General features: G+C 37.1%; 2 protein-coding genes across 6 annotated transcripts; both read right to left on the bottom strand.

Moving 5' to 3' along the window:
• Window positions 1–2,365: 2,365 nt before the first annotated feature.
• On the bottom strand, window positions 2,366–10,347 carry tbx5b (T-box transcription factor 5b). Of its 2 annotated transcripts, XM_043238694.1 has the most exons (9): window positions 9,994–10,347; window positions 8,949–9,107; window positions 8,250–8,344; window positions 7,712–7,831; window positions 7,116–7,263; window positions 6,340–6,492; window positions 6,156–6,247; window positions 5,278–5,414; window positions 2,366–4,175 (listed from the first exon to the last, which is right to left on the bottom strand). In XM_043238694.1, the coding sequence occupies exons 2-9, from the start codon at window positions 9,081–9,083 to the stop codon at window positions 3,778–3,780; spliced, it is 1,278 nt and encodes a 425-aa protein (XP_043094629.1). In that variant the 5' UTR covers window positions 9,084–9,107; window positions 9,994–10,347; the 3' UTR covers window positions 2,366–3,777. The 2 variants fall into 2 exon arrangements, with proteins under 2 accessions (XP_043094629.1, XP_043094630.1); XM_043238695.1 differs by lacking the exon at window positions 8,949–9,107.
• An 896-nt stretch (window positions 10,348–11,243) lies between these two features.
• Window positions 11,244–17,459, bottom strand: prps1a (phosphoribosyl pyrophosphate synthetase 1A). Of its 4 annotated transcripts, none has more exons than XM_043239970.1 (8): window positions 17,150–17,459; window positions 16,220–16,409; window positions 15,855–15,953; window positions 15,535–15,659; window positions 14,055–14,063; window positions 13,454–13,627; window positions 13,155–13,314; window positions 11,244–12,504 (listed from the first exon to the last, which is right to left on the bottom strand). In XM_043239970.1, the coding sequence occupies exons 1-8, from the start codon at window positions 17,269–17,271 to the stop codon at window positions 12,412–12,414; spliced, it is 972 nt and encodes a 323-aa protein (XP_043095905.1). In that variant the 5' UTR covers window positions 17,272–17,459; the 3' UTR covers window positions 11,244–12,411. The 4 variants fall into 4 exon arrangements, with proteins under 4 accessions (XP_043095905.1, XP_043095906.1, XP_043095907.1 ...); XM_043239971.1 differs by having other exon boundaries at window positions 16,226–16,409; window positions 17,150–17,458; XM_043239972.1 differs by lacking the exon at window positions 14,055–14,063 and having other exon boundaries at window positions 17,150–17,457.
• Window positions 17,460–17,513: the final 54 nt, after the last annotated feature.

Here is a 17,513-nt window from a genome sequence, read left to right on the forward strand (position 1 = left end):
AGTGGCTCCTTGTTGCCGAAGCACACTGCCCCAGAACATTTGGAGGTGGGGGGTGCTGGGCAGGGGGCATCGGGGGTGGCCCGTTCACCTCCAAAGCGACTGTGTGCCATTAGTAAACATTAGTTTAGTCCAACTCTTTTCCTTACTCTAATGTGCCTGCCGGCCATCCGTGTGTTTGTGATCATTGTAACGTGAATATCGGGATCAGGTTTTTTGGCAAATTAAATGTATCCATTAATTAACTTTAAATAAGACATTATTAATAGTGAGCAACAGAAATAATAATAAGTGTATGCTGCTTTCTGATTAGTTGCTGATTTGTAACTAAAACACAATGAAGAAGTAATGCTTTTGAGGAGTCTGCTGAGGTCTTGTCTGTCTGTGTTTGGCTGCAGGCTTTGACTTTGAGGATTATAAGGTCTCCATAGGGAACAGTCTTCTTAGGATGAACTGTTGGGGGAGGGGTTTCCATATGAGTGTTTTCTGGTCCACTAAGCAGCAGATACAAACGCGCACACTCACATGCACTGACCCACTCTCAATCTCTATACAGCTGCTGGTATTCTGTGCTGATTATTGACAACTGCTGAATATATGTTGACTATTTTGGTCTGTTTTTGTGTCCAATTCTATTCAGGTTCATTGGCCTAAATGCTGGTAAATTTATTTCAGGTTGAATAAAAAATGTTTATATATATATATAAAGAATACATATATATAAAGAATGTGTGTGTGTGTGTGTGTGTATATATATTACATAAAATTACATAACTTCTTTATTTAATCTGAAATATATTTTCCAGTATTTAGGCCAATGAACCTGAATAGAATTGGACAAAAAGAGAAACAGAAATGGTTTGATTGAAGTTTGAAGTTATAATACATTATTTTTAAACATTTAAGGAGATTTTGGTTGACTTCATATAACGAAATTAATTTATATACATCCATATTTAAAATTTTGGGTAAAATGTCTAATTTATTGTACAAATCTAAAGATTAAAACAAAACCTTGTTTTCAATTCAATTCCATTCGATCAAAATGACAATAAAACCAATTGGAATATTACAATAAAATTGTATTTTAAAATATTAATTATTCTTATGATGACCAAGCTTGAATTATCAGCAGGTCTACTTAGGTCTACTACAGTCTTCAGTGTCACATAATGACAATGAAAAAGATCAGGAAAAAGAATAATGTATTTTTGTTGATGTTTTCATCAGTTTAATGGTCACTGAATAAAAGTATCCACTTTTTTCCAAAATAAATTCTTACTGAATTATTTAAACATTTTTTAAAAATATTTTCAACAAGGGTTGGAATATTATTACCTGACACAATCACAACATTTTACTAAAAACAGATGACCAGAATTCCAGTCAGTGCTGAAATCAAAATATCTATCTATACACGTATAACTGGGTATCAAAAACCTGATAAAGTTTCTTTTTGGGTCAAAGCTTGAAATAAGGAACAAAGAGAAACAATTATGAACATACAGATTAGTTGTGAGATGCACTCCTACTCTACATTAACATTAAGATATTCGATCTCTTGCCACTGCGCAATAAATTCGCTTAAGTGGGTATCTTTCGCTTTCGCATTTTGCTTAAGTGGGCATCTTAACGATGAACGGGTTAATATCATTAGGGGCTAATGTCAGGGAGGTAAAAGGGCCCTTATTGGGCCGTGTGTGTGTACCAGAGTGTACTGGGGGCTGCAGCGTGTTTCCTGGAGGAGCTGGATGATGCTATTAGGTTTGAGAAAATGAGCTCAGATCACTTAATTAGCAGTAAATAAGTGCTCAGCTGGGCCAGGAAATCCAGGCAGGGTCAGAGGCTTTTCATTTGGATTTCAGAGGATTTCCATCCACCCAAAGAGCCACCCAAAACTGCTCTGCTGAGATGAGGCAGCGGAATTTACTGATAGTTATGCAACAATTATAAATGTCATTTCAAAATGTCAGCAATTTATGGAAATGATAGAATAGAGACTGCTAAAAACGAACTTAACAGCGCTGCATTACTTTCCTCCAAGCAGCAAGCGTTGCTAAAGTGCATAAAAATTTCCTGGCCTTCAGATGATAAACTGTTTTCCCCTAAAGAACTTTCCAGTCATTTTTGTGCAGACAAACTTCTGATATCTCTCTCTCTCTCTCTCTCTCTCTGTTTCCCTGCAACAGCTCAAACTCTTACACAACGTGTGAAACTACAGCTCTAAGGCACACACACACAACTAAACTGTTGCCATACATATGTGCATCTACGCATATACGCCATAACTTCCATACAAAATATCAAAATCTATGAATGAGATACTACGTCATATCAACACAAAAACAAAAATACATTACTGTGGATGAACATTTTATTTCAGCTTCATATTCAAACAAGTTTCAGAAAACACCTTCACAAAATACAGAAACTTTACATTTGTCAAGGGTAAAGCAAACCGCTCAATATATTTAAAAACGCTTTACAAATAAATATCAGCAAACACAAATTGTGAACTCAAAATTAATAAATAGCTCATCATTATAAATAATGGAAACATGAATTTCACAACATTAAAAGTTTTCTTTAAAATGACTACGTTTCACTCATGAAATTCTTATTGCATGGTGTGTCTATAAATAAATGTCCAGCTGATGCCTCCCCTCCTCTCTGTCTCTCTCTCCGTATCTCTTGCCTTGGGCCATGACAGGATTGGTAACATCACTGCTCCCTTAACGGACTGTGACACGTGCAGTACCCAGCATTCCCTTTTCTCATCAGAATAGAGTAAGAATAAACAAAATAAAGGACCCCAACCTGAAGCTAGACATTGTGTGACAGGAAGTTTAAGAGTTTTAAATCAGGAAGTTTCTTGCATTTGGGTTTGCTAGTGTTAGCATTTCCTAAGTGAAATAGTAAAAAAAAATAGTTCTTCATGAATTTTCACAGATACTGGCCGCAATGAAGCAGCCCACCTCCTTAACGTAATCCCCCTTTTTTAAATTCCTGGTGTAGTTTCATCTTGATGAAAAAAACTTTAGTAATGGTAACAGAGATTCACGCATATTTACTAGAAGATATTTGGTACACATGTACAGAAATTCTCACTCACACACACACACACACACACACACACATCACTGGAGACTTATGGAACATGCAAACATTCATTACAGGGTTTAAGAGGAAATTCTGTCTATTTTAAATGAAAATCTCAACTTTTTATCCTGAAATCCTATTATTTGCCACTTGCTCCATAGTGACTATGTATGTATACATGTATATGTATTTGTAATCTATTTTAATTATTATTATTATTATTTTATTAATTTATTATTAATTAATAATCATTTTATTTATGTAGATGACAAAGGCATGAGCAAATATAAAATGCTATTGTAAAAAGTATATACAAAAATTATACAAATGCTGAGAAAATACATACAAATATGTCAAAATGAGAATTGTAGATATTGTATTGCAAATTATATTAATTTTGATGCTGAATTTGATTCTTATTTGTCGTTTTAAAGCTCTAGCAAGATGTAAATATGAAAAGGTTAAATAAATATTTTTTTTATAATTTTTTGTCATTTTAATTTGCTAGACCTTATTCACAAGAAGCTAGAAATTGTGAAGCAAAACAGATGCAATCTTGTGATTTCAGGATAAAATTTTGAGTATTTTACCACAGTTATTCACAGACTCTTTTTCATTCCTTTTCTTCTCTCTCTCTTTAACACACACACACACACATACACACACATCAGGCACACTTGCTCAGCTCCCCCCACACCAGCTGTTTGGTTGGTGGTTTTGGCTAAACGATCGATTACAAGCATAAAGTGAGAAATCAGTCATCATGCAGTGTGACTGGACACCCACCTCACAGGTGTATTGTGGATACAGTTCCTGAGAGAGGTCAGCGGGGGGAACAAAAGTCGCGCTCATTTCTTTAGCTGAAGAAAAGCTTTGGTAAGTTGTGCTGTCTGTATAAGATGCCCACCTGAGGTCCTCCATGCTGACCTGAGAGCTTCCGTACATGCAAGGCTGGTGCTGTGCGGTGTCCATACCGCAGGGGGTGCTGTGCACAGGGGTCACCTCCGGAGAGAGCTGGTAGGTGAAGAGGTGGTAGGTGGGGTCATGAGTGGGAGGGGTTTCAGTGTGGGTGTGGTCACCTGCAGAGAGAAACGCACACCTGATTCAATCATTCCAGCAGAGACAAAAATTATTTCATTTTAACACCCAATTATACTCACTTCCCTCAAATTACTTCTCTCAAATAACTATTTCTAATAGACACTTTGAATTAAATGTTATAACATTTACTATGATGTCAGACTTTAAAGCCACGGCTTTAAATAGTTCACTAACTAAGTTTGATTCAAAACTGTGTGAGTTTAAGGCTGATTTGGGAATATTATTGAAAGAAAAAGAGTGCATAAACGTAATTTGTTCATGAATCTAAAATCTAAAACAAATACTGTACATCAGTGCTGCTAATGGCAAATAGATTTTAAATTATTGTTGCGTATTAAAAGTGAGAGAATGAGCCGTCAATTGCTATGTATTTGTATACATAAATATGTATTTTTGTTTTATAATCTTTAGAAAATCCCTTCAAAAAACTTTGTTTTAAAAAAGCACACAATAATTCCAAGTATACAAGAAAGAAAAAGATATAATTAATAAATACAAAATAACACAAAATCAAATTGTAAACTGCATTCAATTTAATTAAAGTGCCTCTATTATGGAAATGACCTTCCATGACCTTACATGAATCATTGAAATGAGTCGTTTTTAAAAAGAGTCCCAAGCCATTTTATGTTGACATCAAAATTAAACATTAGCATATTGCCCGCCCACTTGTGGTCTTTTGGCGTTGGTCTGAATGAAAATGCAGATTCATACTTTGCCACTAGGTGCCACTTTTGGAGTGTTAAATGCTCACAAACACTTTAAAAAAATAATCATTGAACAAATAAGGTAAAAATACAAAAATGAAAGTGTTTTTTGACCTTGCATGCATGTCAACCTGTTGTTTGTGACTCAAAACCAAAATAGAAATCTATCGTAACCAATATTAAGGGCACTTTAAATGAAATTTTATTTTAAAGTAATTTCGAAAGTTTTAAGGCACTCATCTTTTTCAGTTTAAAAAACTTGAAATGTTTAAAAATGTAAAATGTAAAAAATGTACATTTGTGAAAATAAGTCTTACATATAATCCAAATATCATAACGCAGAAATTCAACCTGTTTGTTTTACAGCATGTACCTGAAATGTCGGAGCAGGTGTAGCCAGGACTGGGCTTCTGGTTCACAGTGTATTCTGACCCAGGGAGACAGGAGTCAGGAGAGGGCGGAGCTGCACGCTGCCTTGCAGTACTACGTGGTACAAGAGGATACTCTTTACTGTGAATAAACGGTGAAAAATTCATCAGATGCATTGATTCTTCCTACAGCAGAGACCCAGGTGATATTTGGGAAATTGGGAAAATTACATTTATAGAAAAGACACAAAAGATACAAGAAAATATTTCAGAAGCCCAGTGCATCAGGGAACTTGCCATGAAACACTGGCACTGGAGTTGATATATCTGAGTGTTAAAAGAGAGAGAGCAGGCTCATAATTTGCATTGGCACGGTGGGGCGGCAAAGGGTAACAGATATCATTTGCACAGTACTGATCGTTTCTAATGAAATTTCTAAGCTAAGAGACAATTACAGTAGCTAAAAATCTTTTCTATACCCTCTTTCCAATCTGACTCATTCCTCTTTCTCTCTGTTTTTTCACTCTGTCTCTCAAAAACGCATTTACTTAGACACACACACATTAGCCCCTCAGTGACCTCTCTGTGTGACAGTGTGTTGTGCCGCTCTGCTCTTAATATTGTTACACTATAAATATCCCTCTCTTGTGTGTCACATTCAATACTGTCAACATGCAACACAAAGCTTTGACTTTTGTTCCTAAACCCTGCTAGTTAAAAGGACAACATATTCTCCACGTATCTGAAACAACAACATCAGTGGCTATGAGACGCAACACGCAGTGACATGCAGGCACATAGGACATGTAAAAATGACCAAAAACAGTACAATAAATTAGCGATTCGGCATTAGTCACAAACTCTGGTGCTGTTATGACCTCACCTTGGTGTACGGGACATGCGATGCAATTCAATATCGTCATTTCCACGGAAACCTTTAGCAAACGGATTATTCTCAATCTTCAGCTGAGTGATCTGAAAAAAAAAAAACCAGGATTAAAGATGAACGCTGCTGCTTTCTGCAAATGTATGCATTTTTCTTCGATCATAGGGGTCTTGCTGCTTACTGTGTGGTTCTGGTAGGACGTTACAGCAATGAAGGTCGTCTCAGGAAACGAGTGTGTGCAGAAACTTGTGTTGCTGGAGCCAAAGCTGTTCCTCTCGTCTGCCTTCACAATGTGCAGGCGAGGCTGGTATTTATGCATGGAATTTAAGATGATCTGCAGAACATAATAGGAAGAGATCTCTTGATCAACACATTGGGTACCAAAGGGTTCTGCAGGTTTTATGAGGGTGAATTTAAGATGCTTTACGACCTTTTTTAGAGAAAAATCTCTTGTAAAAATATGTTGTTTGATCAACATAATGCTTGAATACCTCTGCTCCAATACATACTATACCTTCAGATCATATTGCAAGGAAAATGATGTTATTCTTCAGTATTTTAGTCTTTAGTTTTCAGTGCAAATGCAAATCCTAAAGATTTTTATCTTACACTAAGATACATTTACTTAGTAGCATAATGACAGGAGATAAGATGTCTTCTGTCTGTGAAATTTATCGTTTAAAGTTGTTTAATTTTGTTCAGTGCCATATATTAGAAATGTGTTTTGGAAAACAAGACGAAAATCTTGTTGAAGATATTAATTTAGCATTGCATGCGACACTGACTTTTAATGTAATTTTTTTTAGGGCTTTACTTTATGGAAGGGTAAATTAAGACCATTTAAAGACCCACAGAAACCCTGTTCCATGTCCAGTTCAATCCCACTAAGCCGTAAACCAGTGGAGAGTTTAATTATGTTCATCAATAATCAATCAGCTTTGACCGGCATCAACTGACATGTCCGAAAGGATCCAGGTGGTTGTTGGTGAGTTTGAGCTTCTGAAAAGAGACGAGCTGTCTCATCCAGTGAGCTCCTGAAGCCGGTGAGTCTGGGTGCACATACAGTCTGCCTGGAATCGCTGGCTCAGCTTTACCACTGATAGACCTACAGAGCAGATAGGACATAAACGAGTTGATAAGGACTTCCTGTCTGCGCCACAATTCTGAGATAAAAGTTTAGGTTACAAAACTTCTGTCTCAGACACAGCTCTGCGTGGACCCTTCACTCAATGAACAATACTCTCTAACCAAGGCTTATAATTGCATTAGTCTTGCATCATTTCACAACATCAACACACAACAGAGCTCATTTGTATTTACGCTATGCGTAACTTTCTCTTAGAATTCCTCCTTGCATTAATTTACAGCTACACCTATCATTTTCAGTTAGTTACATTTAACAGCTCAATAACCTTTCATACACTGATTCAATCACCACTCAAAATAGTTAATATTCATAGTTGAAAAAGAATCAAACATCATTATAAATCTATTACTTTATGTATTTTATTAGTATTATACTTTATACGAATGATATAATTTATTACTCTTACCATTTGTTATCTGCAAACTTATACCGATGCTCGTCGGCTGAAATAATGTCCATCAGTAAGATATATTTTGCTTTGGGGTTTAACCCTGTTACCTTCACTTTGTAGCTGGGAAACATTCGTCTGTAAAACATCAATGATCCATTAGAGAGGCAACAACAAAAGTCAAATATTAATGGTGATGATAATAATTTTAATACAGAGAGAATATTGTCTGGTTTGTCAACATTTTTCTGATCCATTAATCATTGGATGAGGTGCCAGACGTATTTAGATAAATCAATTGTTTAGAATTTTTGTTTAAAACACTAGTAAAAAGGGAAATTATTAAAAAATATATAATAACAATAAATCCTGGTAATGCTGCATGTTCGTATATGATGGCAAATTGTGCCCTATTTCTCACTGTTGTCCTCCGGGGTTTTTTCCCCGTATTTTCTAGTTGAAAATAGATTTGATACATAAATATTGCATGAAAAACATATTTTCTACCTTGAAATATTGTGGGGTAGAAAAAAAAACATTAAAAAGAGTCCCTCACCGGCCAGCTTTGGTGATGATCATCTCGGTAGTGACATCATGAAATTTCGCCCACAGATCTCTCTCGTGCAAATAAACTTTGATTCCCTCCATACCCTGCGCGCCAGGATCGGCCAAAAAAAATCAAATAAATAAAAACTTAAATCACTGCTATTTTTTTTAACATGCCAAAATATGCTGAAAACTACAAACAATATAATAACACGATAGGCCTATTTTAAAAAAGAATGGGTTTTAGTTTAGTTTAGTTTTTTTTTAAACAGTTGTTTATAATTAGTCCACACGAATCATAATTGCGAAAAGAGTCGAGACCGGCTGTTAGTCATATCGAATTTGAAAACAAATTAAAAAAGATTCGCGTGTACTTTTTGTAGAGGCATACAGCAAGAAATGATATTACCAGAACAAGTAACAAATAATGCACTCCTGTATTATTCAGTGTGATGCTACAAAATGCTTGTTTTATAAACATTATTAATTAATTCGCTACTATGACATCTTTCTTGTGAATTTCCGACGTGCAATAAATAATTGCACTTAAAATAAAAATAAAAAAACTAGACCATTAGTATAATAATAATAATAATAATAATAATAATAATAATAATAATAATAATAATAATAACAAATCATGACAAAAATTATCTGACAGCAAAATTCTGTCCTCGCATTCTGCTGCACGTGCACAGATATGGCTGACCTGATGGGAGAGATGAGTTTGGAGCGGCGGAGACCCGGTTTTACACCGACCCTGATCTTTCTCCTTCTCGAATCCCATCGCGGGGGAATCTCCGCCGGAACATGACTGCTGAGATCCAAACTCTAAATTCGCCATATCCCCGTTTGAGTTTACGGTGAACTAAGAGATGCGCAAAGGGAAACGGTAGAAATATTTTACCAGGTAATACCTCTAGAATTAAATACAAATAAGTAAATAACAACTAATAAGAATAAGAATAAAAACGCATTAACTGCAATCAACCGATTTCTTTCAGTTATTGTGTAGCTGCTAAAGTAGTAGGCTGGATATATTTTGCGTTGATTTACTGGTTCGCGTTTTGCGTTCGATGGAGAGAATTTTAGGACAGAACGCTTTGGTTCTTAATGTAAAATATTTAACGTTATTTAGACTATATGCCGAATATCGGAAAATCCCCAATCGTTGCTGCTTTAACTATCTCCATTTATTCCTACAGAATCCAATAACTTAAATCAATTTTAAATGTATAATTTCTTCGCATGTAGACTACTTGGATTTTTTTTGTTGTCTCTTACCTCATTGTTTAATGAGCTTTTCGCGGCTGACTTAATTCCGAAAAGGACGCAATTTTAAATTCGTCCCCACTGATTTGTTTCTACAAGAGGCCTATAATTTTCACCTCCCTGAAAAAAAAAATCTGCAAAAAGAGTTTATCGCGTTTTGATTTTGATTTTCCTCCCTCCTCAAACCCCTTCGCCGAGCTCTGTCCCTTCTTGCACCGCGTCTCTCTTTTCTCCCTCCATCCATTCTCTGTCTCCCATTATGTGATGCTTTCCATGTCGTCACACCTTTTTCATTCACACACTCCTGACACGCCATGTCAAAACTCACACGCGGCGACAGAATTCACCAAAAACACGCACGTTGCACGAACGCATCCTGTCTTCCGAGATAAACCAGCTCGCTCCTATGCGCTTTCCGAATGCGAATACAAAATTAAGGAATCGTCCTACAAACCCGAAGAAGAGAAATTCGCCGTACTCACATATCTGGTGCCGAATTTACGCGTAGACTCCAAGTTGCTCGGTAAATAATCAGCGCTTTTCCGTCGACATCTCTGTGCGCGACGGCTGCGCGCGCCGGGGTTAAAAGTTGAGGAGGTCGAAAGGAGGTAACTAGGCGAGCGCTCTGTCCTCGCTCTCTCTCTCTCTCTCTCTTTCACTGCTCGAGTCCGTTTGTATTTGTTCGTTGGTGACGCAAAACAACATCCCCTCGGTAATAACTTTGGAAATATTATTTGATCTATTTATTGAACGCACGCGAGCACGCGCGTCCTCTGTCGCTCAAAAAAGCTCGTTCGCATTGCTTCAAAACAGGCTTCCATAAATAAGACAAGTGGATGATAACAGGATAGCTTGCGGCGCGGAGCCGTGGGAACGTTGCTCGTTAAGATAAAACGGTAATCCCGCAATCGCGTGGCGAGATAAAGTCACCGCGGAGAGCGCGAGCTTGACTCTGGGCTCGAGACACGTCGGAATTCGGATAAAGCTCAGTTTCGTGTGACTCGGACAGAAGACTAGACGATTTATCAGCTTTCCTCACAAATACCTAAAATAATAATGACTTTGTAGTTGCAAATGTATTTATGTTGGGATTCTGTGTTCTGCCAGTCAGAATGGAATTAAGCAGAATCTGTAAACCAGCTATTTGCAATAATTTCCCCAAACATTGCATATGTCCACCGTTATTGTTTTTACGTTTTGTAACAGTGTTTTTAAATGTTTCTTTTTAAATAACGGAATAATCATTTATTTTGAAAGGTCTAACCTTTCGAACCGTAAAACTAACAAATTGCGCCATCTAGCGCGCGCATTACTGCAGTATTATTACAGTTCGTGGACGTTTAAAGCTGCAGTCCGTAACTTTTGGCGTTCTAGCGGTTAACAAACAGACCCGTGCGCGTCTTGCGGAAGAATACTTTAGCCGGAACTACTTCTCTCCGTTTATGACCATTCACGCAGGTACTGGGCTACTGGTCTAAACGGTCTCAACATAAACACTTACCACAGGTACGCGGTAGTGATTCAGGACAGGGTTTGCAAAATGGATTCTTGGTGTAGTCGCTTTTTATCTAAATTTTGAACAACAAAAAGTTACGACCTGCGGCCTTAAATTCGCTTGACATTGAAATTTGGCACAAAGGCAACAAATTAAAACAAAAACAGCTTCATTAACTTTTTAAAATAATAATAATAATAATAATAATACAAATGGAAAGATTAGACCACAAACGTGTGCAGTTCATACAATGAAATATTTTACTCATTCCGCATTCAGACAAGATACAATCAGTATTTTCTCATTCGTTAAGGCAAACGGCATAGACCTATCAAATCAAGCTCTGTCATCTTACTGCTCCAGTGTAATATGTAGGATAGTTAGGTGTATTATCTCTGATCTCGCTCGAGTGGCATGGACAAACCTACCCCAAGAAGAAACACACTGACCCACAGAGATAAGCAAAAAAAAACAAACAAAACAAAAATATAGTTCAACAGGCTGATTGTTTGGGCCATTTCGACAGTAGCCACTAAATTAAGTGTATGCGCGTGTATTCAGTCAAATCTAAAGGGCACTTCACAGATCTGTGTTCAAGCAGTCAAAAATGCTGCCTAACTGTAAACATAAACAAACATAAAAGAAACTTCGTCACAACTTTAAAAAAAAAAAAAAAATGACCTAATTTCAGATTTTGGCTTTCACCCAGTCAAAAGACCACAAAGAGATGTAAATTAATAAAGCTACACAGGAGAAAAAAACAAAAACAAAACTAAAACCTGAGAAGGCAAAAGAAAAAAAACCAGCTGCCATAATAATGGCAATCTAGAGGGGCTCAACCCATATTCTATTTCAATCTAGCCACGTGTTAGTAATTAGACTCTATAACAAAACTAAGGTGTTACAAAAAAAGTCATAAACATCTATCGTACCTTTAAGTTTCACAACAAACTTGAAAGCAATAAAATCCAGTATTAAAGGATATCTTTCATTATAAGCAAGGGCTGTCATCTAACTGTTGGTTTTAAAGTCTCTTTAAAGCAGAAATAACAGACAGCAACATTCAAGTGAATCCTTAGTCCTCAACATGCAGGTAACATTTATATATCCTAGAGTGACAGGTGAAATACAGTGAGTGGAGAGTGAATGGAAATCAAGATTTTAGCGGTCGTTACATATCACAATACCTTTGGGAATAAAAGGTGAGTCAGCGCATGCAGCAGAAAAAGATGTGTAGCACTAAGGGCTTTCGTTCTTTTTATTCACTGTCCAAAATATGTCTTCAGTTAAATGGTGCATGTAAGGAACATGGATTAACAGAGCCAGCAATGATTCTCTGTTATATGAGTTTGTACACAGTGATGGTATGTGTTTGTTTGTTTGTTTACACGCATGTATGTTCGTGTTATAAGGGGACATGACTAAACAAGTATGAAACTGACTCCCCGTTATGCGTTCGCCTGATGGCTTCAGCCAGGATCATAGAAATGTCAATCACCTGGAAAGCAAGAGAGAAACAAATTAGTCAACATGCTCTGATCAATGAGGAAAAAAGAAACCATTTCCGCCATCCAAAAAACGACCAAATCAGGTATAATAATCCAGAATTTAATACCAGTTTACTCTTCTAAAGTGTGGATTCAGCAACATAAATGGGAAATAATTAAAATTATTTTATTCAGCGAGGATGCAATAAAATCCTTTTGAACTCTATTCATCAAAACATTCTGTAAAAAAAGCAATGCATGACCGTTTCCACTAAAATAGCAGTGACTCTGGAGACAGAAGTAATGGCTGCTGAAAATTCAGCTTTCCATCACAGTAATAAATTCTGTATAGAAAAATAGTAATGTTGAATTATAATAGCATTTTACTATATACCTACTATATGTATCCTGGGCGAGCTTTTGAACAGTAGTGTATATTTATCAACAATTTGTTTTTTAAATTTTATCAAAAGTTTTTAAATTGTGAAACATTAGTAGTCTTGATATCACTAATTTCCCCCTTCACTTTGATTCAGATTTAACAGCTTGATAATCAGTTCTGATTAACATTTTTTATACTATACAAGAGTTAAACCAAAAAAATTTCACATTTCAGTTTTCTTAAAACAAATAATTATTCAGAAATTGTAATTTTCTGTGCCTGAATCTTGCTGCAGTGTTTGATTTTGTCCTCCTGTGGAATTGTGTTGGTGACCACAACCGCCTCAAAGTTGGCATTGTTGATCCGAGAAATGGCTGGCCCGGAGAAGATCCCATGAGTCAAGATGGCGTACACTTTAGTGGCTCCCGCAGACACCAATCTGAAAGAAACAGAGATACGCAAGCAATTAAACAAACAAGCAGGAACATGAAGGCATGAAGTCTGACAAATCAGCAGGATAATCATGAATGTGCATCTGTTTGAGCATGAAAGCAGTTGCGTATCGAGTCTGTCCTCACTTGTCAGCCGCGTGACATATTGTCCCACACGTGTCTGCCATGTCATCCACTAAAATCGCCACTCGGTCCTTCACGTCCCCAACCAGCACCATACGATCCACTTCATTGGCCTTCTTACGTTCCTTATGGATTAGGGCAAAGTCCACATTCAGTCGGTCTGCGATGGATGTCACTCTAATAAAACAAACAAGTTTCTTAAGCAACATTCTGAACAACTGCGGTAAATAACCATGGATGCATTCAGGCTTCTCCGTAAGTGTCACATACACACACCACAGAGAAGCCACATGCACAAACGTTTCAATAAAAACACGAGTAAAAACGCCAGTGTGCGCAAGCTCACTCACTCGCTCATTTGAGTGTCTTAAACGGTTACAAAAGGGGGCGCTGTAGTCAGTCCATTTCTCAAAAAACAAATCACATGATGTAATCAGCATGATCAAATTAGCCAAGCTTTAAAAGGCTTCAAACTGATTTACAAAAAATGCCTACCACTGTAATATACTGCAAAAGGTTTAGGCCAAGCCATCCTTTGTTAGCAGAGTCACACAGTCAGCACAGAAACACACACACAAAAAAAAAAAACCTGACATTTCCTTACCCTCCACACCTAAAAGAGTAAAACACACTTATGTCCATCGTCTTCAAAAGCCTGATCAACATTATAAAATTACAATTCTCCAGATTTAACAAAATTAAATTTTACGCTGCTGTAAAAGTTGAAATGATATGTAGTCCAAAAAGACTTTTTTTAAACAAACTAAACGTGAAAAGGATAAAAACAAACAAATCTAAACAAGAGTGACAGTGAATTAAAGAAAGAAAGAAATAAAGAAAGAAGAGAATGGGTCTCATTCAGTAATAGTTGTGTGAATTATTCACATTTGCACAAACACATTTTTGTTTGTAAAAATTCCACCTACATCACAACATGTGCGTGCAGGCTCCAATTTGATCTTAACCTTGTAGTAACGTCAATGAACTGAGTGCTCTATATTGGCCACCGCATGCCCACCGTTAGCCATTTGTATAAAGCCTTCTACACACTGCACGATTTTAACAAACCTAAGATCATTACCAATCACACTGTGCGACATGGATCTAGTAAACTTAGGTAAGACATGTATGCAGACTGTATGATGATGACACCTAGTGAACTGTAGGCTACGATGCAAGTTACTATTAAGAATAGGATAAATCGACATTAAAAGGTAAACAGTTTTCCTACAATGTTACATTTCATTTGTATTGACGCCAGTAAACGTGGGTCATTTCAGAAAGAACATGACAACGGCCATCTTTAAACCTTTGTCACTGTATGATCACAGCAATCACGGAAACCTCCCCAAACAGCTTATTTTTTTCTTTTTTTAGCTGAAAATCGTGTGTAGAAGGCTTAAAACACAACCGAATCATATAGGGAGCTTCCGAGGAGGCTTCAGTCATTCAGCAAATATGGAAAAATTACACAACGGTGATAAAATGTTTTAAATGAAACCATCATATTTAAAATAATGATACTGATCATATAATAAAATATCATTTGTTGTTACTACATAATATTTTTAAATCATATTGAAAATTTAGTTTCTTTAAAATTTAAAATACATTTTTATTTTAACATTTTAATGACAGTATATTTATTGAACACAAAATTTCTCAAAACAAACAGAGAATAGTAAAAACGTTGTTAAAGTGATTGTTTTAAACAAGCATCAATTTTAAATATTAACATTCAACAAAAACAACTGTTGCTCTTGTTAAATGCTCAATATAACTTATATATTTTTTCTGCAATTATACATTTTAGACGCAGTGAATAGCACATTCTTTTCTTAAAATGGGCCTTTAGCCCTGTTGCACCCTATATCATTTTTGTGTTTGTGTTCCCATACTTTTTCATAAACTTAAAATTTACACAAATAAAGCTATTACTTATAATTTGGATCTTAAAAAAAAAAAAAAAAAAAAAAAAAAAAAAAAAAAACTTTGCACGCAGACATCACACACATTTGTGTGCAAGTATGGATAGTGAACGAGACCCAATGTTTTTGAGAGACAGAAAAGGAAAGAAAGCACACCTCTTGGCTCCACCGGCATCAGGAGAAACAATGGTGCAATTCTTCCATTCATTGATGTTTTCTTTTATCCATTTGAGGACTGCCGGCTCAGCATACAAGTTATCAACTGGGATGTCAAAGAACCCCTAAGAACACACACAAAAACACATTCTATCAAAATCAATCCAGAAAAAAAGAAAAGAAAATAATTTCAGTGTTGACTATAAAATGCTGAAGAAACTTAAGGCACACCCGGGCCTGCCAGTATAGTTATGTCTGTTCATGAGAGATAAGGGTTTGTTTTGACCGTGTACGGAGAAAAGGCACTGCACTGTTTGTACCTGAATTTGAGATGCATGAAGGTCCATGGTGATGATGTGGTCTGCTCCGGCTACAGACAGCATGTTGGCGACCAGCTTGGCTGAGATCGGAGCCCGACTCTACAGACAAAACTCTCACTCATAAACATACACTCATAAACAAGCAATATCACTGCCACTAACCAGATACACATTAACAGGAAGATAGAGAAAGGCTAAGCAAGCATAATTAACCATGCCTTGTAAGTTGCCAAAGTGCCAGAAAACACAAACAGACACCACAGAAGAAAGACTTACAGAAAGTAGCCCACACGGATCCACCCACAGTGACGGTTAATGTATGATTAACTGTGTGTAAGTGTTAATAAGCAAGCTGTTCCCCTCACCCCCACCTTGTCCTTCTTGTCCTGCCGAGCGTAGGGGAAACAAGGAATAACCGCCGTGACTCTGGAGGCCGATGCAATCTTACAGGCATTGATCATGATCAGCAGCTCCATGAGATTGTCGTTTATTTCGCCACAGCCACTCTGGACAATATAGACATCTTCTCCACGCACACTCTCTCCTATCTCTACACTACAAAGGAAAAATAAATAAATCACACACACACAAACAAGGTTGAGTCTCAGTCACTAAAGATAGTGCACTACAAATCTATACTTGCCTGCCTGATTAGAGGGGTGTATCTGATTTGAGCTAATATTTAATATGGTCACCTCTGGGGTTCAGACTGTTATGCATTAAAAAGCAAACTGAAACTATTGTGTGAAAAGCCTGACTGCGTTTTTCGCATGTCAGCTGCAGATAAAGAGTATTACACACATTTTATCTTTTAGGGTCACAAGGCTTCCACTCATCTGGAGTTAAATGTCAATTACATAAACGCAGACACCAGGGCCAGCATTATATTTTAATCTCACGATACGAGTAGTCGTGTGCTTGCACGTTCCATCTTTTTCTTCAGAACGGCAACTAATGCTATTAAAAATAATTATAACTAATAAAAAAAACTCGCAGCAGCGTTTCACGAGGGTGCATTTAATAGAGTAATAGCCCCTCACGTGGCAGAGGAGGCCAGACAGGACGTTTAAAATTAGCATTAGCGGCCCCGGAGTCACATGCTTAGTGCAGGTGGACACTGGGAAATTGAGTCTGATGCCTGTACGATGCGCATTGCGCCAGATGACACCTACCAATTCATAAAACTACAAACTAAAAAACATATGGTTGCCATGTGTTTACCATTCCGTTTACCCTAGCCAAAACATTCCGGGAAATCGTGGTTTCAGTTGCAACTCTAATAGTAAATAACTCACCAGGTTTCCTGATTGCTGAATTTTTTGGTGACCACTTTTCCCAGTTCGAGTCCCAGTCGGTCCGCGATCTTCTGCGACAGATCCGGATGCGAACTGCCTGAAAATATCTTAATGTTTGGCATTCTGGGCTGATCCGTGGTGCCTATAGTGTCGGGATGGTGTACAGTGTTTTTAAAAAACACTGTAAGCAAAAATGATCTCTCTAAATTAGTGTTTAACCTTTTTAAAGTAAGTGATGAAGGCCTGGTGCCGGTTGTCTCTTCTGATTCGGATTCGTCCGCGCAGCAAAGCCACTATGTGCCATCGTACCCCCGCCCACTTCTGGTAACCACGCCCATACGTTGTGGCGCGCGTCAATTTCGAA

The sequence above is a fragment of the Puntigrus tetrazona genome, chromosome 5 (assembly GCF_018831695.1).
Source record: "Puntigrus tetrazona isolate hp1 chromosome 5, ASM1883169v1, whole genome shotgun sequence".
In the NCBI taxonomy this organism is placed as follows: Eukaryota; Metazoa; Chordata; class Actinopteri; order Cypriniformes; family Cyprinidae; genus Puntigrus; species Puntigrus tetrazona.

Excerpts from the sequence above, each read along its gene's own strand:
- tbx5b (XM_043238694.1), bottom strand. The coding sequence starts at position 9,083 with ATGGCGAATTTAGAGTTTGGATCTCAGCAGTCATGTTCCGGCGGAGAT. Across the intron at positions 6,493-7,115 it reads ACCTGGATCCTTTCGGACAT|ATCATCTTAAATTCCATGCA; the intron begins GTCAGTTGATGC and ends TATGTTCTGCAG. Across the intron at positions 6,248-6,339 it reads CGTCCTACCAGAACCACACA|ATCACTCAGCTGAAGATTGA; the intron begins GTAAGCAGCAAG and ends TTTTTTTTTCAG.
- prps1a (XM_043239970.1), bottom strand. The coding sequence starts at position 17,271 with ATGCCAAACATTAAGATATTTTCAGGCAGTTCGCATCCGGATCTGTCG. Across the intron at positions 16,410-17,149 it reads TTCAGCAATCAGGAAACCTG|TGTAGAGATAGGAGAGAGTG; the intron begins GTGAGTTATTTA and ends TTTCCTTTGTAG. Across the intron at positions 12,505-13,154 it reads AACACTGCAGCAAGATTCAG|GTGATTGACATTTCTATGAT; the intron begins GCACAGAAAATT and ends CTTGCTTTCCAG.